General features: G+C 44.2%; 8 protein-coding genes across 8 annotated transcripts; 3 read left to right on the top strand and 5 right to left on the bottom strand.

The window, feature by feature from the left end:
* Window positions 1-413: 413 nt before the first annotated feature.
* On the top strand, window positions 414-5859 carry EAE98_005827 (uncharacterized protein; the record flags this gene model as incomplete). Its single annotated transcript, XM_038953449.1, has 4 exons — window positions 414-433; window positions 492-4139; window positions 4189-5168; window positions 5264-5859. The coding sequence occupies 4 exons, from the start codon at window positions 414-416 to the stop codon at window positions 5857-5859; spliced, it is 5244 nt and encodes a 1747-aa protein (XP_038810550.1).
* Window positions 5860-6698: 839 nt separating this feature from the next.
* EAE98_005826 (uncharacterized protein) lies at window positions 6699-7706 on the top strand (the record flags this gene model as incomplete). Its single annotated transcript, XM_038953448.1, has 2 exons — window positions 6699-6909; window positions 6967-7706. 2 exons carry the CDS (start codon window positions 6699-6701, stop codon window positions 7704-7706), a joined length of 951 nt encoding a protein of 316 aa, XP_038810549.1.
* A 535-nt stretch (window positions 7707-8241) lies between these two features.
* Window positions 8242-8778, bottom strand: EAE98_005825 (uncharacterized protein; the record flags this gene model as incomplete). Its single annotated transcript, XM_038953447.1, has 1 exon — window positions 8242-8778. One exon carries the CDS (start codon window positions 8776-8778, stop codon window positions 8242-8244), a length of 537 nt encoding a protein of 178 aa, XP_038810548.1.
* Window positions 8779-9842: 1064 nt separating this feature from the next.
* On the bottom strand, window positions 9843-11078 carry EAE98_005824 (uncharacterized protein; the record flags this gene model as incomplete). Its single annotated transcript, XM_038953446.1, has 1 exon — window positions 9843-11078. One exon carries the CDS (start codon window positions 11076-11078, stop codon window positions 9843-9845), a length of 1236 nt encoding a protein of 411 aa, XP_038810547.1.
* A 677-nt stretch (window positions 11079-11755) lies between these two features.
* Window positions 11756-15535, bottom strand: EAE98_005823 (uncharacterized protein; the record flags this gene model as incomplete). The annotated part of the gene is made up of 1 exon (XM_038953445.1): window positions 11756-15535. One exon carries the CDS (start codon window positions 15533-15535, stop codon window positions 11756-11758), a length of 3780 nt encoding a protein of 1259 aa, XP_038810546.1.
* Window positions 15536-15934: 399 nt separating this feature from the next.
* On the bottom strand, window positions 15935-18260 carry EAE98_005822 (uncharacterized protein; the record flags this gene model as incomplete). The annotated part of the gene is made up of 2 exons (XM_038953444.1): window positions 15935-18045; window positions 18175-18260. The coding sequence occupies 2 exons, from the start codon at window positions 18258-18260 to the stop codon at window positions 16092-16094; spliced, it is 2040 nt and encodes a 679-aa protein (XP_038810545.1). The 3' UTR covers window positions 15935-16091.
* A 268-nt stretch (window positions 18261-18528) lies between these two features.
* EAE98_005821 (uncharacterized protein) lies at window positions 18529-20127 on the top strand. The gene is made up of 2 exons (XM_038953443.1): window positions 18529-18769; window positions 18825-20127. Exons 1-2 carry the CDS (start codon window positions 18619-18621, stop codon window positions 19949-19951), a joined length of 1278 nt encoding a protein of 425 aa, XP_038810544.1. The 5' UTR covers window positions 18529-18618; the 3' UTR covers window positions 19952-20127.
* A 158-nt stretch (window positions 20128-20285) lies between these two features.
* On the bottom strand, window positions 20286-21149 carry EAE98_005820 (uncharacterized protein; the record flags this gene model as incomplete). The annotated part of the gene is made up of 2 exons (XM_038953442.1): window positions 20286-20912; window positions 20964-21149. 2 exons carry the CDS (start codon window positions 21147-21149, stop codon window positions 20286-20288), a joined length of 813 nt encoding a protein of 270 aa, XP_038810543.1.
* Window positions 21150-21535: the final 386 nt, after the last annotated feature.

Here is a 21535-nt window from a genome sequence, read left to right as displayed (position 1 = left end):
CAATTGACTACAGCCAGTATTGATGCCACTTTTGTGTGTATCTTTGATCACTTTCATCCATCTAAGACTCGGTAGTCATCGTATGTTGAAGTATGTGCAAAAATTTACCCCGCGATGTGAGATGTTGCTTACCCTATTGTTTCATTGTGAGGAATGTTTAGGTTTTTCTCTTGGAACAGTTTTCTTTAGAGAAGCTCAATTGAATGCAAATGGTAGCTTAGCTATTTCTCTTGAAAGAAAAACTTATATGAAAGTAAAAGCTTGCACACAAAGAACATTTCAAGCAGGACTTCGGCCCAATTCTCAATAGCAACCTCACTACTCCCAAGCTTTCTATCCTCTGTGAGACTGCAGGCATTGAGTATCATTAAAGTTTGAAAAAGAAGTGGAAGTAGGAATTATCACAAGCATTCATGGAGATACAACCAGAGGGGTAAGTAAAGATCTATATATCACAAGACAGGCCATACGATCTAATTATTCTCCAAAAGAACGGACCGTGAGAACCTCTCTTCAGGAGAGGAGAATGGAGATGACTCTGATCAATCCGATCAACATGAATCACGACCAGCCACACCACCTAGGGAGTTGAAAGTTCCGAAGTTCTTGACTGATATAGTGCATGGTGAACCACGTCCCGATCCAAGGACTTCTTTCAGAGGCCACGAACAGCCGCCGGCAAATGAACGCCTTGAACAAATCAAGACGTTTCTTGCCGACGAAGATGCGAACCGATGCTTAGATTTCAAAGATAAGCTCACACAGATACAAGACTACCTTGCTCACATTGAGAAGCACCGAGTCCCATGCGATAAAAAACTCTTTAAAGATGCAAAAGTAATGACAGATGTTCAAGCAGATTGGCATGATCGCATGGAAAAATCAGCTCTCGGCGATCCTTTATGTGTGGACACTCCTCAAATCCAGCCTTACAGCACGAGACTCATGTCGAATGAGGTGACTCTTGCTATTCGCGAAACGAAGGAAATCAATGGCACACAGACACAAATCCGTGAAGATCGGCCTCCTTTCACGGTCAAGCGTACTAAGGATCACGCGGTATTTCTCAGGGCTATCAAAGAAGATGCGAAGAAAACTTTGACGGATCTTACGGAAGAGGAAGAGAATCGAAATCTTTTCAAAATTGAGAATCACGCATACATTGATGCAAATAAAGACCCGGCATTAATTCCTCTTTGGACAGATCCTATTCGCGGTATTTCAGATACTGGAAAGGCCCAAAGTAGCGCTGATCCTTGGTATGGTAGCGGTCAGGTTCTGGGGGTTACTCCACCAGGTAAAACCGAACGTGAGCCAAAGCACAACCCTCTCCCACCTGTAGTCAAAGGATACCTGGAAGCTGTACGATACTATTTGAATGAGTACAGGGAGAATGTCATTTCTCTTGGACGTGGAGATCTACGTCATGCCAAACAGTGGAGTGTAGCGGCCTTGAAGGGCTTTTTGCGATTATTTCCAACGCCAGAGGCAAAAAAGCTTGAGCGTAACGCTAATGTTTATTCAACTGGGCAAAGGAAAGGCGATATGACAGATGAAGAATACAGAGCTGTCAAGGATGATTGGAAGAAGTACAATGATTTACAAGATCAGCTATTGGAACATCTCTCTGCTAAGACTACCCCTCAAATACAGTTGTACTTTGACGAGCCAGACATGGTCAAGAAAGATACGTACGACCCTACGAAGATTAACATCACACGGGAATATGGCGAACGAATGCGAGAAGTCCAGGCAATGCAATCAGAGCTTCATGAACTTATGCGAGAATGTCGTGATAGTAATGGCCCGCAATCTTGCAATTGGTGGATACTAGGCAGAATGGCCGAGATACTTTCACCCGTTGAACCTGATATCTTTGGGGAAGTGGGACAACATTGGGCCCAATTCAAGACGAGACATGTTCCTTTGCTTTGGGATAAAGCATTCGATCTACCATCCAAGAGAAATTGGCTCGTCTCTCGTAGTGTGGGAGACAGAGCCATGATTGATCCTTATATCCAGAGATTACGGGATCTCTGGACTACCATTTTCGAGAACGAACCAGAACTTCAACGTGAAGAAGCTGATATAGAAAGTGGGGCACCATGGATTGTATTATTACCATTGCAAAAGGGAGCTTTAAGGACTGACCCAATAAGGCATAAGATGTCGTCAGACTTTTTGCAACCATATATCTTCTATGTACCTTGGGCCACTCCCAAACCTGAGCTTTCTCCAGAGTTGGAAAAGCAATTGGAAAGAATTCATCGACTTCTAAAAGCAAAGAGTGATCAAGGAGGTTTACTAAATCATGTTGGGATGGCAGCACTTCGACAAAATCTAGCGCCGTTCTTTTATCCTCGACTTCGTCGAATGTATGATCAAACACTCAGTGATAACAAAAAGGTTCGAGACAAGGCACTTAAGGCATTTTCTGACATTCTAGATCCTTGGCTAGCGGGATTCGAAGGAGTTGGAATCGAGATAAGGAGTTATAAACCGGAGGATAAGCAAGCTCTCCTGACGTCAACCATACCGGCGACCCTCGTTGATGCACCTGATGCTGTAAAAGCTCCCGTATTGAGACAGCGCGATCCATCTGTTCTATATCAGACTCATAGAAGATTGGACTCAGATTCGCTAAACACTCTCAACGCACAACTCAACAAGGATATCCCCGATGATGGTGATGTTACTGGTGCAGGATGGGACCAAAAGAAGAAGAAAACATACGCGAGTCTGCTAGGTTCTCCGGCTTTGCAAAAGATAGAAGCAGAATTAGACAAGATTGAGGATGAAATAAACAGCTTGAAAGCTGATGCGCCCTCCATTGCTCTGGCTGGTTTGCAGAAAGAATGGGGCCTCGTCAAGAAGAGGCTCGACGAGGAAGAGACACGGACTGTGATCGGGATCAAAGCTGCAGCCAATTCCAAATTGAAGGATAAAACCATCAAAGTATTACAAAGTGTAGATTTTGTCGACACGGATGTTGATACCGACAATCTTCCTGGTGTCTTTTATCTCGCCACTGAACCACCTTCACCGATGTCCATTAGTCCTACGAAGGTTGATACTTTTTCTCTTGTACCCGATCTCGATACTGGTATCCATCGCAATCGAGAACAAAATTGGCAACAATTTATCCTAGGCTATCCGCAAACAGCGTCTCGCTACGACACGGGCGCGTTAAACTTTCAGTCCAAGGCCGAAAGAAGGGGTATTCAACGAGCCGCTATTGAAATGGCTTTGAACTTTTTAGCTTCCAATTATGAGCAACGGCGTCCGGACGATCTATTCCGTCGCGTTGTAATTCCTTCGCCATGGCAGAAACCTCTACCAGAAGTTCCAATATCAATGGAACTGGAACCGACCAAGCGACCCGTAGAGTTGGACACGAAATACTACACCAAACTCATGGTTGAGTACACGAGGTGGAAGGATGACGACTGGTATGATGCTCGTGAAAAAATCATTAAGAATACCCCGGGTTACGTTCCACCGCCGGCTAATTTCAATGGCCCTTTTACAATCCCATCGATGTTCGAATACCAAGACGCTGCTGCCAAATGCTTGGGAAACTTGACTCCAACTTGGGATGCTTTGTTAAATGCAGTCAAGACCTACCCGAGGCCATTTCTGACAGCAGTTCTTGCACGCATTGAGAGAGGTGTAAGATTTGAGCCTGATCAAGAATTCGATACGCTTAACGAAGTAGCAAATGGCATGGAGGTAAAATTGGTACCGCAAGAACTCGGTGTCCTTCGGGAACTAACCGAACCATCTTGGAACTGTCATTGGCTACCATATCCTCCGGTCGCAGATGACAACGAAGATGTGCCTAGACAGATTCTCGATGAGTTTGAAAGAGATATCGAAGCACTACCAGAACCTGAGAAACCTCCGTACTGGGTATCAGAGAAGGGCCCGAGTGAACCACCGATAGGTACTTATCCATTGAGCCAGAGAGATATTCGTACAGTCAACAAGTATGATCCCCGTGTCAAGAGTATCAATTTTGTGCCCATGTTACAACTTCTCCAGCATATAAACGATCGCCGGACCAGACAGAATTTGCCTCATTTCGACCGGGTTACAGCGAGAAGGCACTTTACGATAATGCATGAATACCATCACATACAGTATGTTTCATGCCATTTTAATTGATAGCAAAATAGCTAATGTGTATAGTTTCGAAACAGGGCTTCAACCTGAACTTGAACTTGGCTTCGAGCTTGATCGTGTGGCAAGAGTTGCGCTCACAGGTCATCCCGAAATGAAGTATATTGACGATCGACGTCGAGCGTTTGCCGGCTATGGAATTCACTGGGATGAAGCAACCAACACCTTCAGCGTTCAATATAATGCGGCTCGATTCACAGGACCTCCAATTATCCAGCCTAATCTCTACAGTTTCATCGAGAAGGCGGCTTTCAAATTTGGCAGAGCAATCGCTCTGTATACGGAAGAACTCACAATGGACGAAAGGCACTACACGCGAGAACTCAGCCTCGAAGTTGTTCACCAGAGTTACTCAGATACAATGAAACGCTTAGAAGGCAAAGAGTTATATCCTGGGGAGCCCAACGTACCTCCCGCGAACCCTAACCCAAACAATATAACTCTAATTCGCATCGCCTCTGATCTCTACAAGGTCGCCCCTGACATCTTCACCGACCATGGTCTCAATCTCGAAACACTTCTCGACTCCTCTGTCCCTTATTCCACCCGTTTGCAATACTCCGCTCTAGTGATCCAAACTCAAGTCATCGAAGAACTGAACAATAACTGGGAATCTCGTTTCCCCATTAAAGAAAATGTTTGGGGATTCGCCCGTGATAGATTGATCAACCCTGTACGCACTGTAGTCGCGGGTCGCACTTTTACAGAATATCATAGACCGCGTCAATATTTCAGTATGCGAAGATGGCCACCTTGCGAACAGAGTGCTGCTAGTCAGCAAGTCATCAAGGTTAGTGGGCCGGTAATACAGGTAAAGCCTGTCAAGGAGCCGGAAATCAGAAAGTCGAATGAGGAGAAGAAGATGGATTCGTTGAGGAAAAAGCAAGAGCCGGTACATATTGGGGGCGCACCACCTAATTTCCCATTCGGAGAGACGCCTTATCAACAGGCTTATCAGAGTTGGAGGATCACGGAGGATTTGAAAGATGGTAAGTTTCCATTCACCTTTGTCTCGTCCCGTGTTTTTCTTGGTGAATTTAATATCGGACTGTAAATCAATGATGCTAACATTCATATCACCCAGTTCCCGAGTTCAACCCTAAGCCCAAATCAAAGAGCCTCCTCGATAAAGTTCTTCCCGCTATCCCCCAGTCACCAATAGACCGTTTTGCACTCCCCAGAATCCCCCCTTCGTTTCGACCCAGAAGTATCCCTGTCGAAATCTTGCGCCAAAAGACCATTACCGCCGCCCAATCTACGGCTGGCCTACCTAACCTCACTGAATACTATAGAGAAGAAAATGAAGCAAGGGCAGTAAGAGATTGGCGTCAATGGCAGAAAGAAAACGAAAGGATTAAAATGATTGAACAACTGGCTAAGGGAAAGAGTTGGCAGAGTATGACGAGGGATGAGAGGGAGAAGTATGAAGGGGAACTGGCTGTATTAGAGATGGAGGAGCATCGGGCGTTACAGAATGCAGGAGGATGGAATATTGCTCGAGGTGAAGTGAAAGGGAGAAAGGTAAAGCGTGATTCTGATGGGGCCTTAGTATTGAGGACCGGTCATGGCGGGAAGAAAAGGAACCGAAGTGGGAGTGCTGGTGGAAAAGGGGGTAGAAAGAAGAGAGGTAGTAGACCGACACCGGTTCAAACTGACACGTTAATGTCGGGAGCGTTGTGAGTCTCATGCACATCAAGTCTAGGGAGCTTTGAAGAAATAAATTGCTGGATGGGATATCTGTTTATATGTTAAATAATAGTTCTGTTTATTTGGCGTACGTCCGCATGTACTTGAGATGAGTTCCATGTATTAAAAATGAGGGACTGGGATAGTACATGATTGGTATGAATTTTCAATATATAATTACTAGTAGTTTAATGCAGTGATGATTACACCAATTTGAGCTTGTATAGAACTTGGGACTAAGACTCAAATAGCACACTCACAATAAATAAGTCATGAACAGTTGCATGATCATTCAATTGCACGCCATAGAATAGCTGATGCAATTAAGTATTGGCTGTACCATTCGCTTATAAATGAAGGGGTTAGTAGGCGCGTTACAGTCGTCTAACTATTTCGTGGACAAGTCTTACGATGTAGCTTTCAAGCAAGCCAATGGTTTACTCAACTAATAACTTATCGGACTAATCAATGGTATTTGTATAATTTGTAATAATTAATCTTTATATTGAGACGATCATAATAGCTGAAGAAGGATCCATTCATTATCCATATTCAAATGCGAATGGCCACTCCCACATGTAGGAGAAAATCGCATTTTGTGGCGCTACGTAATGACTGCAGCCACAATTGAAGTGTGGAATTTGTGGCGCAATCTCCTGCAACACCCCGCCATTCGTCCAGGCATAGTAGTGATCGACATTTATATCCTGCTTTGAGATTTTGATGCATGATTACGTCAGAAGAGATTGGAGAGCTTAAGTTTATGTACAATTCTCTACGTCTTTCATTCAACTAGTATTTTAAACTACTCTCTACTAGACTTAAATGTTACCATGGGTTTATTCCGAAGTAAAGACAAAACTCGCCTTGAACCACCTTCAGCGACACTCCCAGTTCCTCCAGACGATGAAAATGGGCTCTTGAACAATCGCAATAATGATTCTTTTAGAAGTAGCAACATCTCGAGCGCAGATACTCGGATAAATCAAGTTCAAAATCCAAATCCCGGAACCACAACGACGACGACAACCACAACTACCACTAGTGAGTATCTAAAACTAGACCTATTCAATGACTGAACAAAAAACTGACATGGAGAAGCGACCACAACAGTCCGTAATGATGGTTCAACCCAAACTTACACTCACCCATATGACCCCTCAATCGACCCTCCTCCTGCATCAACAACCACCTACCCATCGAATGAGCCACCTGTCCCACCAATTGGGACTCCTCAGCCTACTCAAACACCAGTCCCTTCAGAAACAGAACATTCCCTTCGAAGAACAAGTACTGGTGGGGGTCGTGTAATTCCCGAACGCTCACCTCTTCGAAACTCCAATCCCGTTCCCCCTCTCGTGATAGACCATACTATGGACCCGAATTCCTCCAATCCCTCAAACATCACCGGCACCAATACCAGCACCACAAACGCTCAAATGAATTCACAGGCCAACCATGATATTCACGATCAGAACCTAACATCAAACGCAAATACAACCAATGCACCAAGAATGCCAATTAATGAACAACAAACGCCAGGGAGTCCTACAAAACCTAACGTTAATTTCTCCCGTCCAGGAGGCAAACGAGAGAGTATTGCAAATGCTGCCAGAGGTATTCATGGAGCTGGAGAAGCACTTAGGGGGAGTGTAAACTCTGCAATTGCAGGAGGACTTCGGGATCAAAAAGACCTCGAACAGAATCGGGCAATTAAAGAGCAGGGAATGAGGGAGTTTACGAATAGTGGGTTTAGAGAGAAGGCCGGAAACAGACTGAGGAGGAGAAGTGGAGGGATCGCGAATGGGAATCAGGCTGGGGTTGTGGGAGGGAGCGTTTGAGGGAATGGTGTGGTTAATAAGATGGATTGTGGATATAATGTTGCTGTAATACGAATGGTAAGTTTCTATCTATGGATTGGCGTTCAGGTTTTAGGTCGTGGGATATGGGTGTGCGTATGAAAGATATGCATTGTACAATATGATATCCACTGTTTAAGTTTACTATTAAGAATCAACAATATCTGAATGTATCAATCAATATTGACTAGGCGAATATGCTTGTGCAATTTTGAGAATATCCTATGTCTGTTTCTAATATCGAACTACAGGTTTATAGATTTGCTTGCCTTATTGCGATTCACTTCCAAGGGCTATTTACTCGTCACAGATTTTTATTCATTAAAATCATTACACAAGTCATTTCACGTGTTAAAAGGGTATTTTTGAGGAAAAATTGTATGTATATATTACTTACCTGAACTAGATGGTGTCTTAAATGATCAAGTACTTGCCAATTTTTTAGGGGGGTTTCTCTCGGATTTATTCTTATTTAGAAGGAATGAAAAACAAAGGGAAAAAAGAAAACTTGACTTACTTATGAATCTCCGTCTTTCCTCGGAACTCTAACCCCACGTTCCCATTCTCCCATCTTTGCAGCCCATTCATCCGCCTTCGGTTTGAGAATCTTCTTCCTTTGTTGCCACAGCTCTTCCTCGGGTCCAGCAAAAATCTTATTCAAGTCTCCAGGACCCATTCCCATGGCCTTTGCGCAAGGTGGACAGGGATAGGGTTGGAAGAGGGGTTGAAAAAGAACTTGAGGACAGGAGACTCGAGATGTGAAAGTGAATTCGTGAGAAGTGGTTTGAGCCTGTTGTGGTTGAGAAGATCGAAGAGTTAATCGTCGAGTCAATTTTCCCAAAGTCTGTCCCATGCCTTTAAACGCGGAGCTGGCTGAGCGTCGAAGCTGTGAGCTAGCATTTGAGATTGCGGAGTCGGAGGTGGTGGGTCGGCTGTCCTGGTTCCGTACGCAGAGGTCTGAGTGATGGGTGAAGGTGGTGATAATGTGGCCACAATGATTGTGGAAGGTTTCTGTTGCTTGGCAGCTGGGAGTGGTGACTTCTTTAGCTGACATGTTGAGATTGGTGTCTTGGTTAGCGATTGGTGTTTTGTGTTGTTAGATTCAGAGTCTTCTGGTTTTTATGGAAATGAAGACATAACGGCAGGATTCAGAGCTATTTATCGTCATGATGAGGCATTGTTCTGAGAAGAAGGTTTGAAGTAATAGCGTTGTTCGCGGAAAGAAGAACAGGTACTCAGCTCTGATGATACAAAAACCATCACAGAACAACGACGAATGTGCGTTGTACTGTTCGAACAAACGATTCGAATTTCGGCACCCTCTATTTCTTCGCTGTTGATTCGCTGTTTTTGCTTTGTACATTAAAGGGAGAAATCACTATGATTTGACGACCTACAAACGTGGGCGAGATTTGGAATTCTGAGACTATGAGACGATGGCACTCCGAGGAAGGCCAATTCGACAGCACTACTTCTGAAGTTCTGATACTCACAAATGCGCCTGGAAAAACATAGAAAGTCAGATCGGTATAGACAGACTTCATTCAAAAGGAAATCTAAGACAATCTATAGTTCGAATGTCTACTGGGCAGATGAACTCCGTGAGGGAGCGGATGTCAGACCACATGGCTTATGCAACACCAGTAGGCGAACAAATTAAAGGCAACATGATCTCGATACCATAAAATATACACATCACATAGCTTCGACGCTTTACTCGGCCAACTTTCTAATTATATGATCTATCTCAAAAAGATACTGAAAGGAAAGCCTGCATAAGTTTACCGTTATACAATCACGAAATTACTCACATTTTTATTATACAAATTATGTTCAAAAAGAAAACTTGATCTTATTACTTTTCCCACTTGGGAATTCCTCATACTAAACTAATTAAATGACTTTAGGAAAGACAACTAAGAAATATATGTCTACCTGTCTACCTATATATCTATACTCTAGAAAATGACTCAAGAAAAGTGACTGAAGGAGTGACTATAAGATATTGACTCAAGGAAATCGATATAAGGAGTGACTCTAGGAAAGACGAAAAAGTCTATACCAGCACCAAAGAGAAAAAACAGTAGAAACACTCCTCTTACTTACCACTTCCTAACTCTAATCCTCAGCCACAATAACGATTCTCCACCCCTCAGGGACATCCACTCTCAGTTTCTCTCCCTTTCTCGGCTCCGGAACTCTAACTTCCTTTCTCGCATAATCGTAGCCGTACTCTGGATCTCTATAGTTAGGTCTCGGGCGAGATTCGTAGATTCTGGGTTCTTCATATCTGGAGCTTTCGCGAGATTCGTGCCTGGAACGAGATTGATATCTTTCGCTCGGATCATTTTGTCTCTGTCTAAGACGATCTTTAAGACGATCTTCTTCTTCTTCTTCCTCTTCTCTTCGCAATTTGAGGTGATCTAATTCTTCAGCTCTCAAATTCTCTTCGTGATATCTTCTAAGCCTTTCCTTTTTGAGTTCTTGTTTTGCTCGAAGATCCTCTTTAATTCTTTCTCTTTCTTCTCGTTCTTCTTCCATCTTCCTTAATTTCTCGGCACGTGTGCGACTTGAAGATGAATATGAAGATGATGAAGATTTATGTGAAGATTCGGGTTGATATCTTGGTCGTGTAGGAGGAGGAGATGGTGATCGGGCTCTGGGGCTGTAGTATTGATATTGGGGTGGATCAGGAACATGAGGTCTGCGATATTCTTCTTCATCTCCGCGATACTCTTTTCTCTCAGGAGAAGGAGCTCTGCGGCTATAGTGAGATGGTTGAGGTTCATCGTCCTGGGTAGCTCGAGCAGCTCGCTCGGCTCGCTTTCGGGCACGATGTTCTTCTGTCGAATCTGGATAAGGAACATGAGGCCTGCGATATTCTTCTCTCTCAGGGGAAGGAGTTCTGCGGCTATAGTGAGATGGTTGAGGTTCATCATCCTGGGTAGCTCGAGCAGCTCGCTCGGCTCGATTTCGGGCACGATGTTCTTCTGCCTTGTTCCTCATCCGGATCCGAACTTCTTCTCTAAATTCTTCTCTATATTTTTCTCTGTCAGAAGTAGCTCGTGGTCTATGATCATCCCTATAATAATTGGAGTTCCATTGCACAGGCTCAGGAGATGGAGATCTCGCACGAGATCCCTCTTCATGTCTGTAATCATAACATGGTTCCTGATAAGCTTCATACTCCTCAACCTCAGACTCAGATTCAGACGCAGATTCTAAAGCAGATTCTAAATCAAGAGCAGCTAGCTTGTAGAAAGTTTGGGGACTAATTCTCTCGTCTTCGATCGATGGAGGTGGCTTTTTGCCGTTGTCGGTGTTGTATACCGGAGCTTGGGCATTATGTGACATGATGCCTCACTTTTGCTTGCTAGTATCTGTATATAGATGTGAAATTGATGAGATGTTGGGAATGGTCCGCGAGCTCGTTGCTGTGATATGTGTATCGGGAGATGGTGAAAGATGTAGAGGAAGACAAATGGGGGGAATGAAGAGCTTAAATACGTGACAGTCGTAAGTTGTTTCAGTGTTGTCAGCCAACAACGAGATCCGAGACAAAGAATCACCATAGATGTTGGACCAAAATAGAATTGTGGAAGTAAAAGAATAAAGGAAGCAAAGTGTAAGAGACAAAGAAAAACATCAAAAAGTTAATTAGCGGCAACCACTCGAATGCTCAACCAATTCACCAAGCAAGCATCTCCATCTCACACTGGAGAGTATCTCAGGTTGCACGAATGTTTCAAGTGGACTACTGAGCCTCTCATATTGAAATGTATTGTATTAGACTAAATTATCGGGTATCATTAATGTATTAAAAGTGTTCTTTCCAATTCTACCGACAAACGAGACTTTTTCCGAGTCCATCTATCCTATTCATCCATAGCTCTTTTGTTTCCAAACCCATTGCTCCACTTGCGAAACCCAGCATATCATTCAAAATTATTCCCTTACTGCTCCGTTGTTAATGTGAAATTCTTCAACTCACAAGTTCTTCTTCTATGCAATAGATACGACTGTAACACCGTTTACAGCCAAAATAGCCACCTCACAGCCCCCACCGCACCTCTTCCAATCCCCATAACAACTCTGCACAACACAACCATAAACCAAACATACCACATTACTCCCACCAACGCCCATTCCACCAGAACCCACCCTCCTCTTCTCACCCATCTAAATCTTCTCCTCCTTCTTCGGATCATCTTATCCATGCTAGCCGTCAACTTATTGACTTCCAATATCTGACTTGTGACCAGATCTTTGGAGACCTCATCCGCTTCATCCGCTGCCTTTCTTGCCAGTGGAGTTAAATTATCAACTAGACGGCTATGTAGAGCTCCCATTTCGTCCAGAAGCGTTTGAATAGTATTCATGGAGAAGTTTTCTTGAGATTTTTGCCATAATTGTGCTGAAAGTTGGATGTCATCCCTAATGATGTTTGCTGCTAATATATGCTGTTGTGATCTTTGGACCGGAGAAAGAGACTTATTGGTGAGAGAAATTATACCTTTGTAGCAATTCCCCTGCGCAGTTCGAAAGTCTACTGGTTCCGCGGCTTGACGTGTGAGGTACATTGACTTGACGCCAGATGAGTAAAGACGTGTTTTAACGTATGCAATGTCTCGTTTTGTCAAGGGACCACGATGAATTGATACTCCGCTATCAGAGTGGCTCCAACGACGATTTATATCAAGTGAGGGGCGTCTATTATCATTCGCTGAGATGTGTGACAAGCCAGTTACTGGCATTGTATCGACCCTGCCAGGATATCCGAGTATGGCATTCAACCGAGCGTCCGCGTTACGAACACCTCGAGCGTAACCTTCCTTGCGAGTTGAATTATCAGAGACATCAGAATCGTGTCGGTTTCCTCCTTCCGGAGATGATGCTGGTGAAACGCCGTCTATTTCGATTCTTGGAGGAGGTTCGAGTTTTGAACTAGATGGATTTTCAACATCCGAAGGTTCTGCTTCAATGACTGCTTCTGCTTTACGACTTTTCGTAGACCTTCCGCGATTTTCCAGAGGCGACTTAAATGAAGGCATGTCATTGAGATAAGTTGGAATCGATTTATCATGTGGCACTTCCACATCTACTAGTCTTGAGTCATACCTATCCAAAAGAAGTGTCTTTTCGTTTTCGCGCACCGGCGTGCGGAAATCTTCTATGTCGGATTCATCGGTTGAAGCAGTAGAATTGTTCGAATCCTTTTTCCATAAAAACTCGCTAACTCTAGCAACAGGTCCACGAGAGCCCTTGAACAATCCTCGGATGCCAGATGGTTCGTCACCTTTGCCCCTCCGCAGGCTTGTCTGTTTCTTCAAAGACTTTGCACTTTCATCTGTGTCTCTCGACGTGAGTTTCTTCGTGGGGCTCAAGGACCGATTACGGCCATTGAGAGCTTCAGGAATGTATTCTCTAGGATCAATTCTTGAATCTATGGAACCAATAGAGTCTATCGATACACGAGATCTATCTGGTTCGTATTCACCACTGCGGTCTCTGCTGTGCTCACGGAACGGATTAATCTTAGACCGCACTCGTGATAAGGCCCGTTTTCTGTTTGGCGATGACCGGCGACTACGAGGTGATGAGAGGTCTAGTCCAATACTAGGAACAAAATTAGACAACTTCGAGGCCCGTATTTGTGGGGAGTTGGGAGCAGTAGTATCAAGGCCGTCCAAGGAGTTTCGAGGACTAACGCCCGGGACTTCGAGGCTTGGTCGTCCTGATGGGGTAGATATGAAAGGGTGTCTTTTCTTGATAGGAGAATCTTTATTGATACCCTTCAGGTCCGTCCTTCTTTGATGCAAACTTATACTGGAATCCGATTTCTCCCCACTGTTGAGTATAGGGAGAGTTGGCGTCTCTACAGCTGGAACGGAGGCCTGTTTATCCAGCTTGTTGGGTGTCATCCAATTGGAATCGCCAGATTCCTTCGCAAGCATTTCCAACATCTGTTTTTCAAGAATGTCTTTACCGTGATCATCTTGACTTTCGTTCGTCCCACTACGTCTCCGTTTTGAAAACCTTTTTATATGTTCACTGTCGGAGGAATCGGAACTAGATCTACTCCTAGATCGTAAAAAGCGGGAACGCTCACGGCTTACACTGTGGCTGCCATGTTGCGCATGGGTTGCGTCATGTAGTTTGTGCCGAACTTTGGAGGCTTTACTTTCCAGATGCTTATCTGAATCAACCTTAGAAGATCTGAACTCTGGAAGCTTAGTATCGATACGAAGGTCGACAGCCGAGTTCGATTTCTTGTGATGGGAGCGATCCGGCGATTTAAGCATGTCAAAGTCGTCAGGTTTGCGTGGGATAGATTGCCTAGGCTCAGGATTTCGAGAAAATATTGGTCTCCCATTTCGATCTTCAATCAGCGTCTTGTTGTCACCCTGTTCCATCCAGAAGATGTCTGCAAGCATATCTGCAGGACTAGTAGCCCAGTCAATTCTGGGTCTTGCCAATTTAAGGGCGCTTTGATTTTTACTCCCCGCAGACTGAGGTGATGTATGGGGCGAATGGCCTTCTTCTATAGCTTTTGAGAATGGCGGTAGTGCTACATGATTTCCGTTGACAAAATTGTCATTTAGAGCAGCTTTCGAAACTTCATCAACCCACCATGAAACTTTGTGAACGTTTCCGAATTCTTGTGCTTCTCCATCAATGGAAATCCGAGCTCGAGCACGCACTTTTCTATTCCTGATGTACTGCAAAGGATTATATTGCCTGCCGAATATGCGATGAGGTTGTTCAGACGTCGAGCCTGGACTGCTGTGCTGATTCTTCTCCACAGATCCGGCCTTCAATGGAGGGACATATTGTAATAATCGACGGTATTGGGCCATGAGCTCAATTGCCTTTTTAGCCTTTTCTGCTCTCGCCAATGTAGATGAAGAGAATTGGTATTGGTAGGCAGTTTCGGATGCATCTAAAGTTATTGGCAGAGGGCCAATTTTTATCCCCGATGAAAGGCGTGGAGAATTCGTGAGTGCCCTATCAATTCTGTCAGGCTTCGGTGAGATGTTTCTGGACACTCTCCTTTGTTGCTGTAAATGGTGACGTAGACTACCTCCTGCCATCTCATCTCTAAATCCTACAGCATTCGAGGGCAATGGTGTAGAAGCATTACGTCTCGATGCGATTCTTCTACTTTCACTAAGATTCAGGGCCAGATTGACGATCTGGGCAGAATCAACATCAAGCCCGCTTGTAACAGGCTTTTCGGACGCATTTGTACCTCGCCCTTGATCACTGTGCGGCGTCGTATTTTCATCAACTACATCTTCCTCTTCTATGTCCTGGGCCGTGGGAGCGCTCGCCACATTGGAGGCTAGGGGGCTTCCTACTATAGTACCATTACGTGATTGTCTCTTGCTCTGTTTTTTGTCCGCTGATTTACCTTTCACATCGTGAAGCAACCCCCGATTGCGAGGTTGTTGTTCTGCCGTGGCCGTAGATGAGGTATCTGCATTGCGATGGAATAGAGAATTTGATAATAAAAATCCTCCACTACTTCGACTCTTGTTGTGGGCCCTATGGTTGCTTCTCCCATCCTTTTTACTTCTGTCCTCTATGCCTCCATCCAATCCACCCTGTTGTTCACTACCTTCTTCGTTCAAGGTACTTGTCGCAAAGCTATTTCGATTACTGACCGCCGTGCTAGATTCGCCCGTCTCGCTGCTGTCATTACTATATCGTTGGGTTGAACTCGAATACGTGCTTGAAGTCGTTCGGCGTTCGATCGGTGAAGTGCTAGAACTATTTCTTGTCGTGGCGTCGAGAGGAGGATGAGATGTCATGTTTTTCTCCCGGCCTAGCTATCCGAATATGCAGTAGCATCCAAGTTATGAGAATAATTGCTCTCGCATGTTGGAAAACAGAAAGTAGAGGAGGTCGCCCGATAGCTGTGTTATTTGAAAGTTGTACTTTCTGTTTTACAATCAGCAGATTAAGCTTTCACATGCCGGGAGAGATGATGATCCACAGCCATAGTGTGTACATTCGGTAGTTCTGACGCGAATTTGCTTTTACTGTTTCTGAAACCCGACCTTGCCAAAAAAAGTCATAAAGAGACCCTGTATTTAAGTCCTTTCAGGCCTTGGGTATCTATCACATGATCGGTCATCAAAAAGCATATAAAATAAATAAGTTTCACAAAGTCACAAAGCAAGTCACAAAAAATCACAAGAAGCCACACAGATTTGTGTTTAACATTCATGATAATAAAAGAAAGATTGGCTAGTCTAATATTCACAGGTATAACCACAGTAATAAACCCCCAAATGCAGGTTGAAACTCCTTGTCCAAGCCACGAACGCCATACTTTTCTCAGCTACAGTGACCACCATTATTCTCTTACTCTCTTGGAGCTGCTTTTCCAGACTTCTCAATCTTTCTCCTCTTGGCTCTCAATGCCTCTGCCTCTGCGTCTTTCTTTTTATTACTGTAAACCATCTTCTCTAGAATCTTCCTCTTCTTTCTGCTCATCATCATCTTAGATCTCTCCAACTCCTCGTCTTCTTCTTTCGCCTTCTTGGCGGCCTTCTTCTTGGCATCCGTCTTAGCTTTAACTCTTGGGTCAACTTCCTTTTCTTGTAAGGCCACACCAGATAACTCAGCCTCAAGTTCTCGTTGACGTCGAAGAGCAGTGGTCTCTTCTTCATCTTCGCTGTCTTCGGCTTCAGAGAATCCACCAAAAGACTCATCGACCTTATCAGGAGCCTCGTCTGATTCATCATCAGATCCAGCAACATCCATACCCTCAGCAGTCTCATCGACATCCATAGCTGTAACCAGATCCTGTTTCTTAACAGCTGCCTCCTCATCGGAGACATCTGCCTCATCTTCGCTACCGCTATCCATTTCGAGTTCCTCGTCTTCCCTTTCTTGGTCTTCAAGTGGGGCAGATGGATCATACTGACCACGTACTTTCTTGACAAAGGGACTCAAATGTGGAGGCAATTGTGCACCGGGTGCATATAGATCCGGTCGTTTGAGCTCCTCATCGTTGATACAATCCCAAATCCATTGTGGTTGAATATAAATGCGACCAGGGACTCGAGCTCCGGGCCTCAAGCGCTGTGCTGTTTGGTTGTCTTCCTTGACTTCCTCATCTTCCTCAGGTTGGACTTGTACGGGTGGGCGATCAACCACTTGGTGAGTAATCGATGGGTCTGATTCATTATGAGTGAAAGCACCCTCTCCAAGGACTGCGTCCCAACCAATACGCTTGCAGCCAAATGCCCGAAGAATGAACTCGAGAGGCTGGCGTGGAGTTTCTCTTGATAAAAAGAAAGTAAACTTTGAGAACAAAGTCGATGGATCTGTGGCAGAATAAGAAGGTTGCATAAGAATATCACCACCTGGTGCAGCTGGCTCGAATTTATCAATAGTCTCAGTTGCTTGCTCTTCATCTTCGCCATCGGGTGAAGTTTTGGTTGTCTCCTCGGCCTCCTTCTCTGGTGCATTGAGTTGAAGCATCAGTTTGTCAATCTCTGCTTGGAGTTTAGGATCGGGCTTTGCATCGCCATTGGTGATCTGCTTTGGTTGCTCAATAGCACCAATACCATTTCCTTCCAATGAGAATGCTCCTAGACCTGCATCTTGATCATCTCTAGCCGCATCGAATTTTGGTGGGTACACCAATCCAACAGAAGTGTAGAGGCGGAAATTGACGAATCCTAGCAAAGTCTGGTAGAACTCGACGAAGGTGCCCATGATTCGGAAGTCCACATCACCAGTGACTCTCTGGTTGAATCTATAAGGCACTAACCACAGAATATCCTGTCCTTGTATAGTTGCCTGGTAGTAAATTCCCTTGATAGACAAGAATGACTTGCGCAAGCTATTTGAGACGATTAAATAATGTTCGAATTCCAAGCATAACTTCTCGCATCTCGCAATCATCTTTGCAGGAACAGTCGAGGTCGAGGGCAAATTTGCAAATAAGAAAAGCATTGACAAACAATCGTCGAGATCTCGTAGCGCATCGATGAATGTAGGATATCTTTCTCGGATGATGTGATCCAAATTGTATTTAGTCTTTCCAGTCTTCTCCGGTCTTGACGCATTGCGTTCAAGTCTCGCAGCGTCGCTTGCATCTCCTCGTCCTAAAGCTTTCGAGATTTTCTTCTCTAAGGCTTTCTGCTCACGGAAAGCATCGACAATCTTCTCGTGCAATAGCCATTGGATATCTTTTGTGTAGTAAAAGGTGGTAGAATGTGTCGAGGATTTCGATGCCTTCTTCTTATTTCTTGGTTCTCGAGGATAGATTCCTTTCCAGATACACAACTTACGAAAGTCAGGTAGACTATTCAAATCAAAGAATTAGTACTATTGTTCAACATATAAGTAGAAGTGAAGCAGAAGCAACAATGCGACTGAAGGAATTGGGGGAGGGACTTTTTCAATACTACAATGTATATGAATATGTACTTACGAAATTTGTAATTTTCTGACTGCCTGAGTTCTGGTAATGAAGTTCTTGGCTTGACCAGAAGTTCCCTTCTTCTTAATTCTTCCCATTGTTGCTGTTGCGATTGAGATCGAGATGAGAATGGAGATAGTATCGTGGGGGGGGTTTCTCAGTCGTGCTGATAAAAAAGTTCCCAGAGAACTTTTTTTTTATTTCTCCAAAGCTTCTCAATCCGCTGATTAACAGAGGAACTCTTTGCTTATTGGATAGACCATCTCACCGCCTTACACGGACCACCTGACCCTAGAACAACAGAACATCAAAACAAATCTATTGGTTGAGAATGAATTGAAGTACATAAGATGGTTACTGCATTGAGTGAGTGAGGGAATGGGTTAATAAGATGAGAAAGGGAGTTGATTTGATGATTGAGCTTCATTCTTTTGCTCAACAACTTGACATTAGCTCATGACCATCATGAGTATCGATAGGAGGAAGGCAGCTCTTTTCGGTGCAGCAGCAGCTGTTCGACTGTTACTATTTGCATCTTTCCCGGGCCTCCCAGATTTGTTGACAGCGAGAGTCGAGATCTCTACACCAGTTACAAGCTTCAAGAGATGTATATGTTCCCATACGCAGAGACAAGCATTGAATCGGCGACTAACTTCATGCAGTACAAGAGGGTCTCTTTCTTTACAATCACAATGTCTCCCCATACGATGGTGGTGTCTATCATCAGGCACCGTTATTCCTCCCTCTCTTCTCTCTCCTCCCAAGCTCTTCGATGTATCCCGCATTCACATACCTACTATACACATTGGTCGACCTTGCCAGCGCAAATGCTTTAATCAATATAGCAGAGTCTGGGGAGGCAGGAAATTCGAGGCTCTTCACATCTCCTAGAAAGGATAAACGGTGGACCAGCTTCGCCATTGCTGCTGCCTTTCTTTTCAACCCATTCACCATTGCAACATGCATTGGCCGTCCAACAAGCATATTCACAACTTATGCTATATTATATGCCATTTCAAAAGCACTAATTGGCGCATTTTATACCTCGATGTTCGCCATAGCATTCGCAGCGTACCTGTCTATGTATCCCATACTTCTTTTCCCTCCTCTGGCCCTGCTATGCTATGATCGTCAACGTCCTAGTAAGCGTCAGAAGTCTTTACCATTGTTCATTGGCATCAATGCCATGGCTGTCTGTGGTTACTTATATTCCCTTTTACACATGTCGTACATAATCACGGGGTCTTGGGAATTTCTATCATCAACTTATGGTGTCCAACTTCTTCTTCCAGACCTCACGCCCAATGTTGGACTGTGGTGGTATTTCTTCATTGAAATGTTTGACTCTTTTAGGTCATTCTTCCTCGGTGTATTCTGGCTCCACCTCTCATCATATGTCGGGGGCCTTACCATTCGCGTACGACGTCAGCCTCTTTTTGTGCTCACAATACTCCTCGGAATCTTTGCGATTTTTAAACCATATCCATCAATATCAGATACCTCTCTGTTCTTAGGGATGCTGCCAGTCTATAGTCACCTTTTCCCATTAATGCGATATTCTTTCCTAGCCTCTTCTACGGTTCTATATGCAACATTATTGGGACCTGCCTTTTACTATCTTTGGATTTATGCCGGAAGTGGAAATGCCAATTTTTTCTACGCAATTACACTCGTATGGAGCCTTGGCTGGAGTGTCCTGGTGGTTGCAGATTTACTCTATGCAGTCCTCAGGGATGAATGGGAAGTTGAACGACCGGAAATGGAGGGTAAAGAGGTCAGGCAAATATAAGTATGATATAAAGCAATCAGATCAGATCGCATTCATCATCGATATTTCTTTGGTACAATGCGACGTGTCGTGAATCCTATGAAGTTATGTACAACGAGGCTTCGGTTCTACTACGCCATTACAAACTTCCAAAATATATCCATGACGATGAAGGCTAAGAAATTCAAAGCCTGCCGAAGATCTCGTACCAGAACCTATGATACACGGGCTCTATTCTATGCCTTAAATGACGATGTATGTGCAAAAGCATCTCTCCATATAATCAATCCAATGCAATCTTTATCCTTACATTAGGCTACGGGCGACATTCCCAATTTTCCGTTTTGAATCCCAGTCACATCTTTTCCCACCCTTTCTCCTCCCTGCGCTCTTTCTTCTCCTGGTCATTTCGCTTCTTTTCCTGGGCCTTCCGACGTTTTTCTTTTGCCTTTATTTCTATCTCATTTTCCTTTGCTTTCCTTCGCGCATTGCTATTTTTTCTCCGCTCCTCTTCATAGTGCACATCCAGCTGGGCCCTCATCCTCGCATCTTCGGCCTTTGCTCTTGTGGCACCATTTGCTATGCTCTTGCGTCTTAGTCTCTCTCGCGCTCTTCTCTCCTCCCTTTTCGATTTACTTTCCAATTTCATTCGTGATTTGATCTCAATCCCAAAGGTGCGTATGGCATTGTAGATACGTTGCTTTATTGACACCTCTGGCGCATTGGCATTGGCATTTATGTCGGAGTTGGAGAGTGTCAGTGAAGCAGGAGAAACGCTGTCAATGCCGGATTTGGAGGATGCCGGTGAATCAGGAGTAACACTATCAATGCCGCAGTCGAAGGGTACCAGTGAATCAGGAGCAATGCTGTCAATTCCGGAGTCGAAGCGCGCGGGAGACGCAAGAGTCCGACGTACCGAACGGTTTTTACTTTCAGTATTGAAAGGATCCGGATTTGTCCATTTAAACGAGGATTCGGGAGACTAAAGAGAGGTCAGTGACATGACAATGCTCGAAGGCAACTGCGGCGATACCTTGGTTGATCGGGCCGGATATTCTTTGGGAACTGTTGAGAGTTCGGTTCGTTGAGTTCGGGTCTGAGAGGAGTTCGCTGCGATGAGACGTCGATTTTGATTCGAGAGAGATTGAGGATTTGAATTTGTAGAGCGTTGAGGGTTTCTTTTCTGAGGAAGTCGAGGAATCCGATTGGGGGTATTCATGATCACGGTAAGAATCTTAACATCTGTCAGCGCCGAGTATATTTCGAATGATCAGTGGAGGTCTACAAATTGTGGTAGAAGTTTTATGATGCAGATGAAAAGTCTATGATGTAGCATGATATACTGAGGATATAGGTCTAGACTCCACTATACCCAGTACGGTGCTTGAGAATGAACCTATGGTGTTACTAAAGCTTAGTGGGCGATCTTTTCAAAAAAAAAAAAACTAAGAGTAAAAACCGTTCTGCTGGTGTCCATGGCTAGACGTGATCGGTGACAGATTCTACAAACTAACTTTGAAAGTACATAAATTGCTGTAGCTCTTGATTACAACGAATGTGACTGGACAAACTATACTGAATCAAGATTGAGAGATTCAAAGTTTG

Source organism: Botrytis deweyae (assembly GCF_014898535.1).
Source record: "Botrytis deweyae strain B1 chromosome Unknown BDEW_011, whole genome shotgun sequence".
Classification (NCBI taxonomy): Eukaryota; Fungi; Ascomycota; class Leotiomycetes; order Helotiales; family Sclerotiniaceae; genus Botrytis; species Botrytis deweyae.
This window is presented reverse-complemented; position numbering and strand designations above follow the sequence as displayed.

What these genes read in the sequence shown, in the direction of transcription:
- EAE98_005821 (XM_038953443.1), top strand. Translation starts at nt 18,619, where the DNA reads ATGACCATCATGAGTATCGATAGGAGGAAGGCAGCTCTTTTCGGTGCA. An exon ending in AGTTACAAGCTTCAAGAGAT is followed by an intron (nt 18,770 to 18,824) that starts GTATATGTTCCC and finishes AACTTCATGCAG; the next exon opens with TACAAGAGGGTCTCTTTCTT.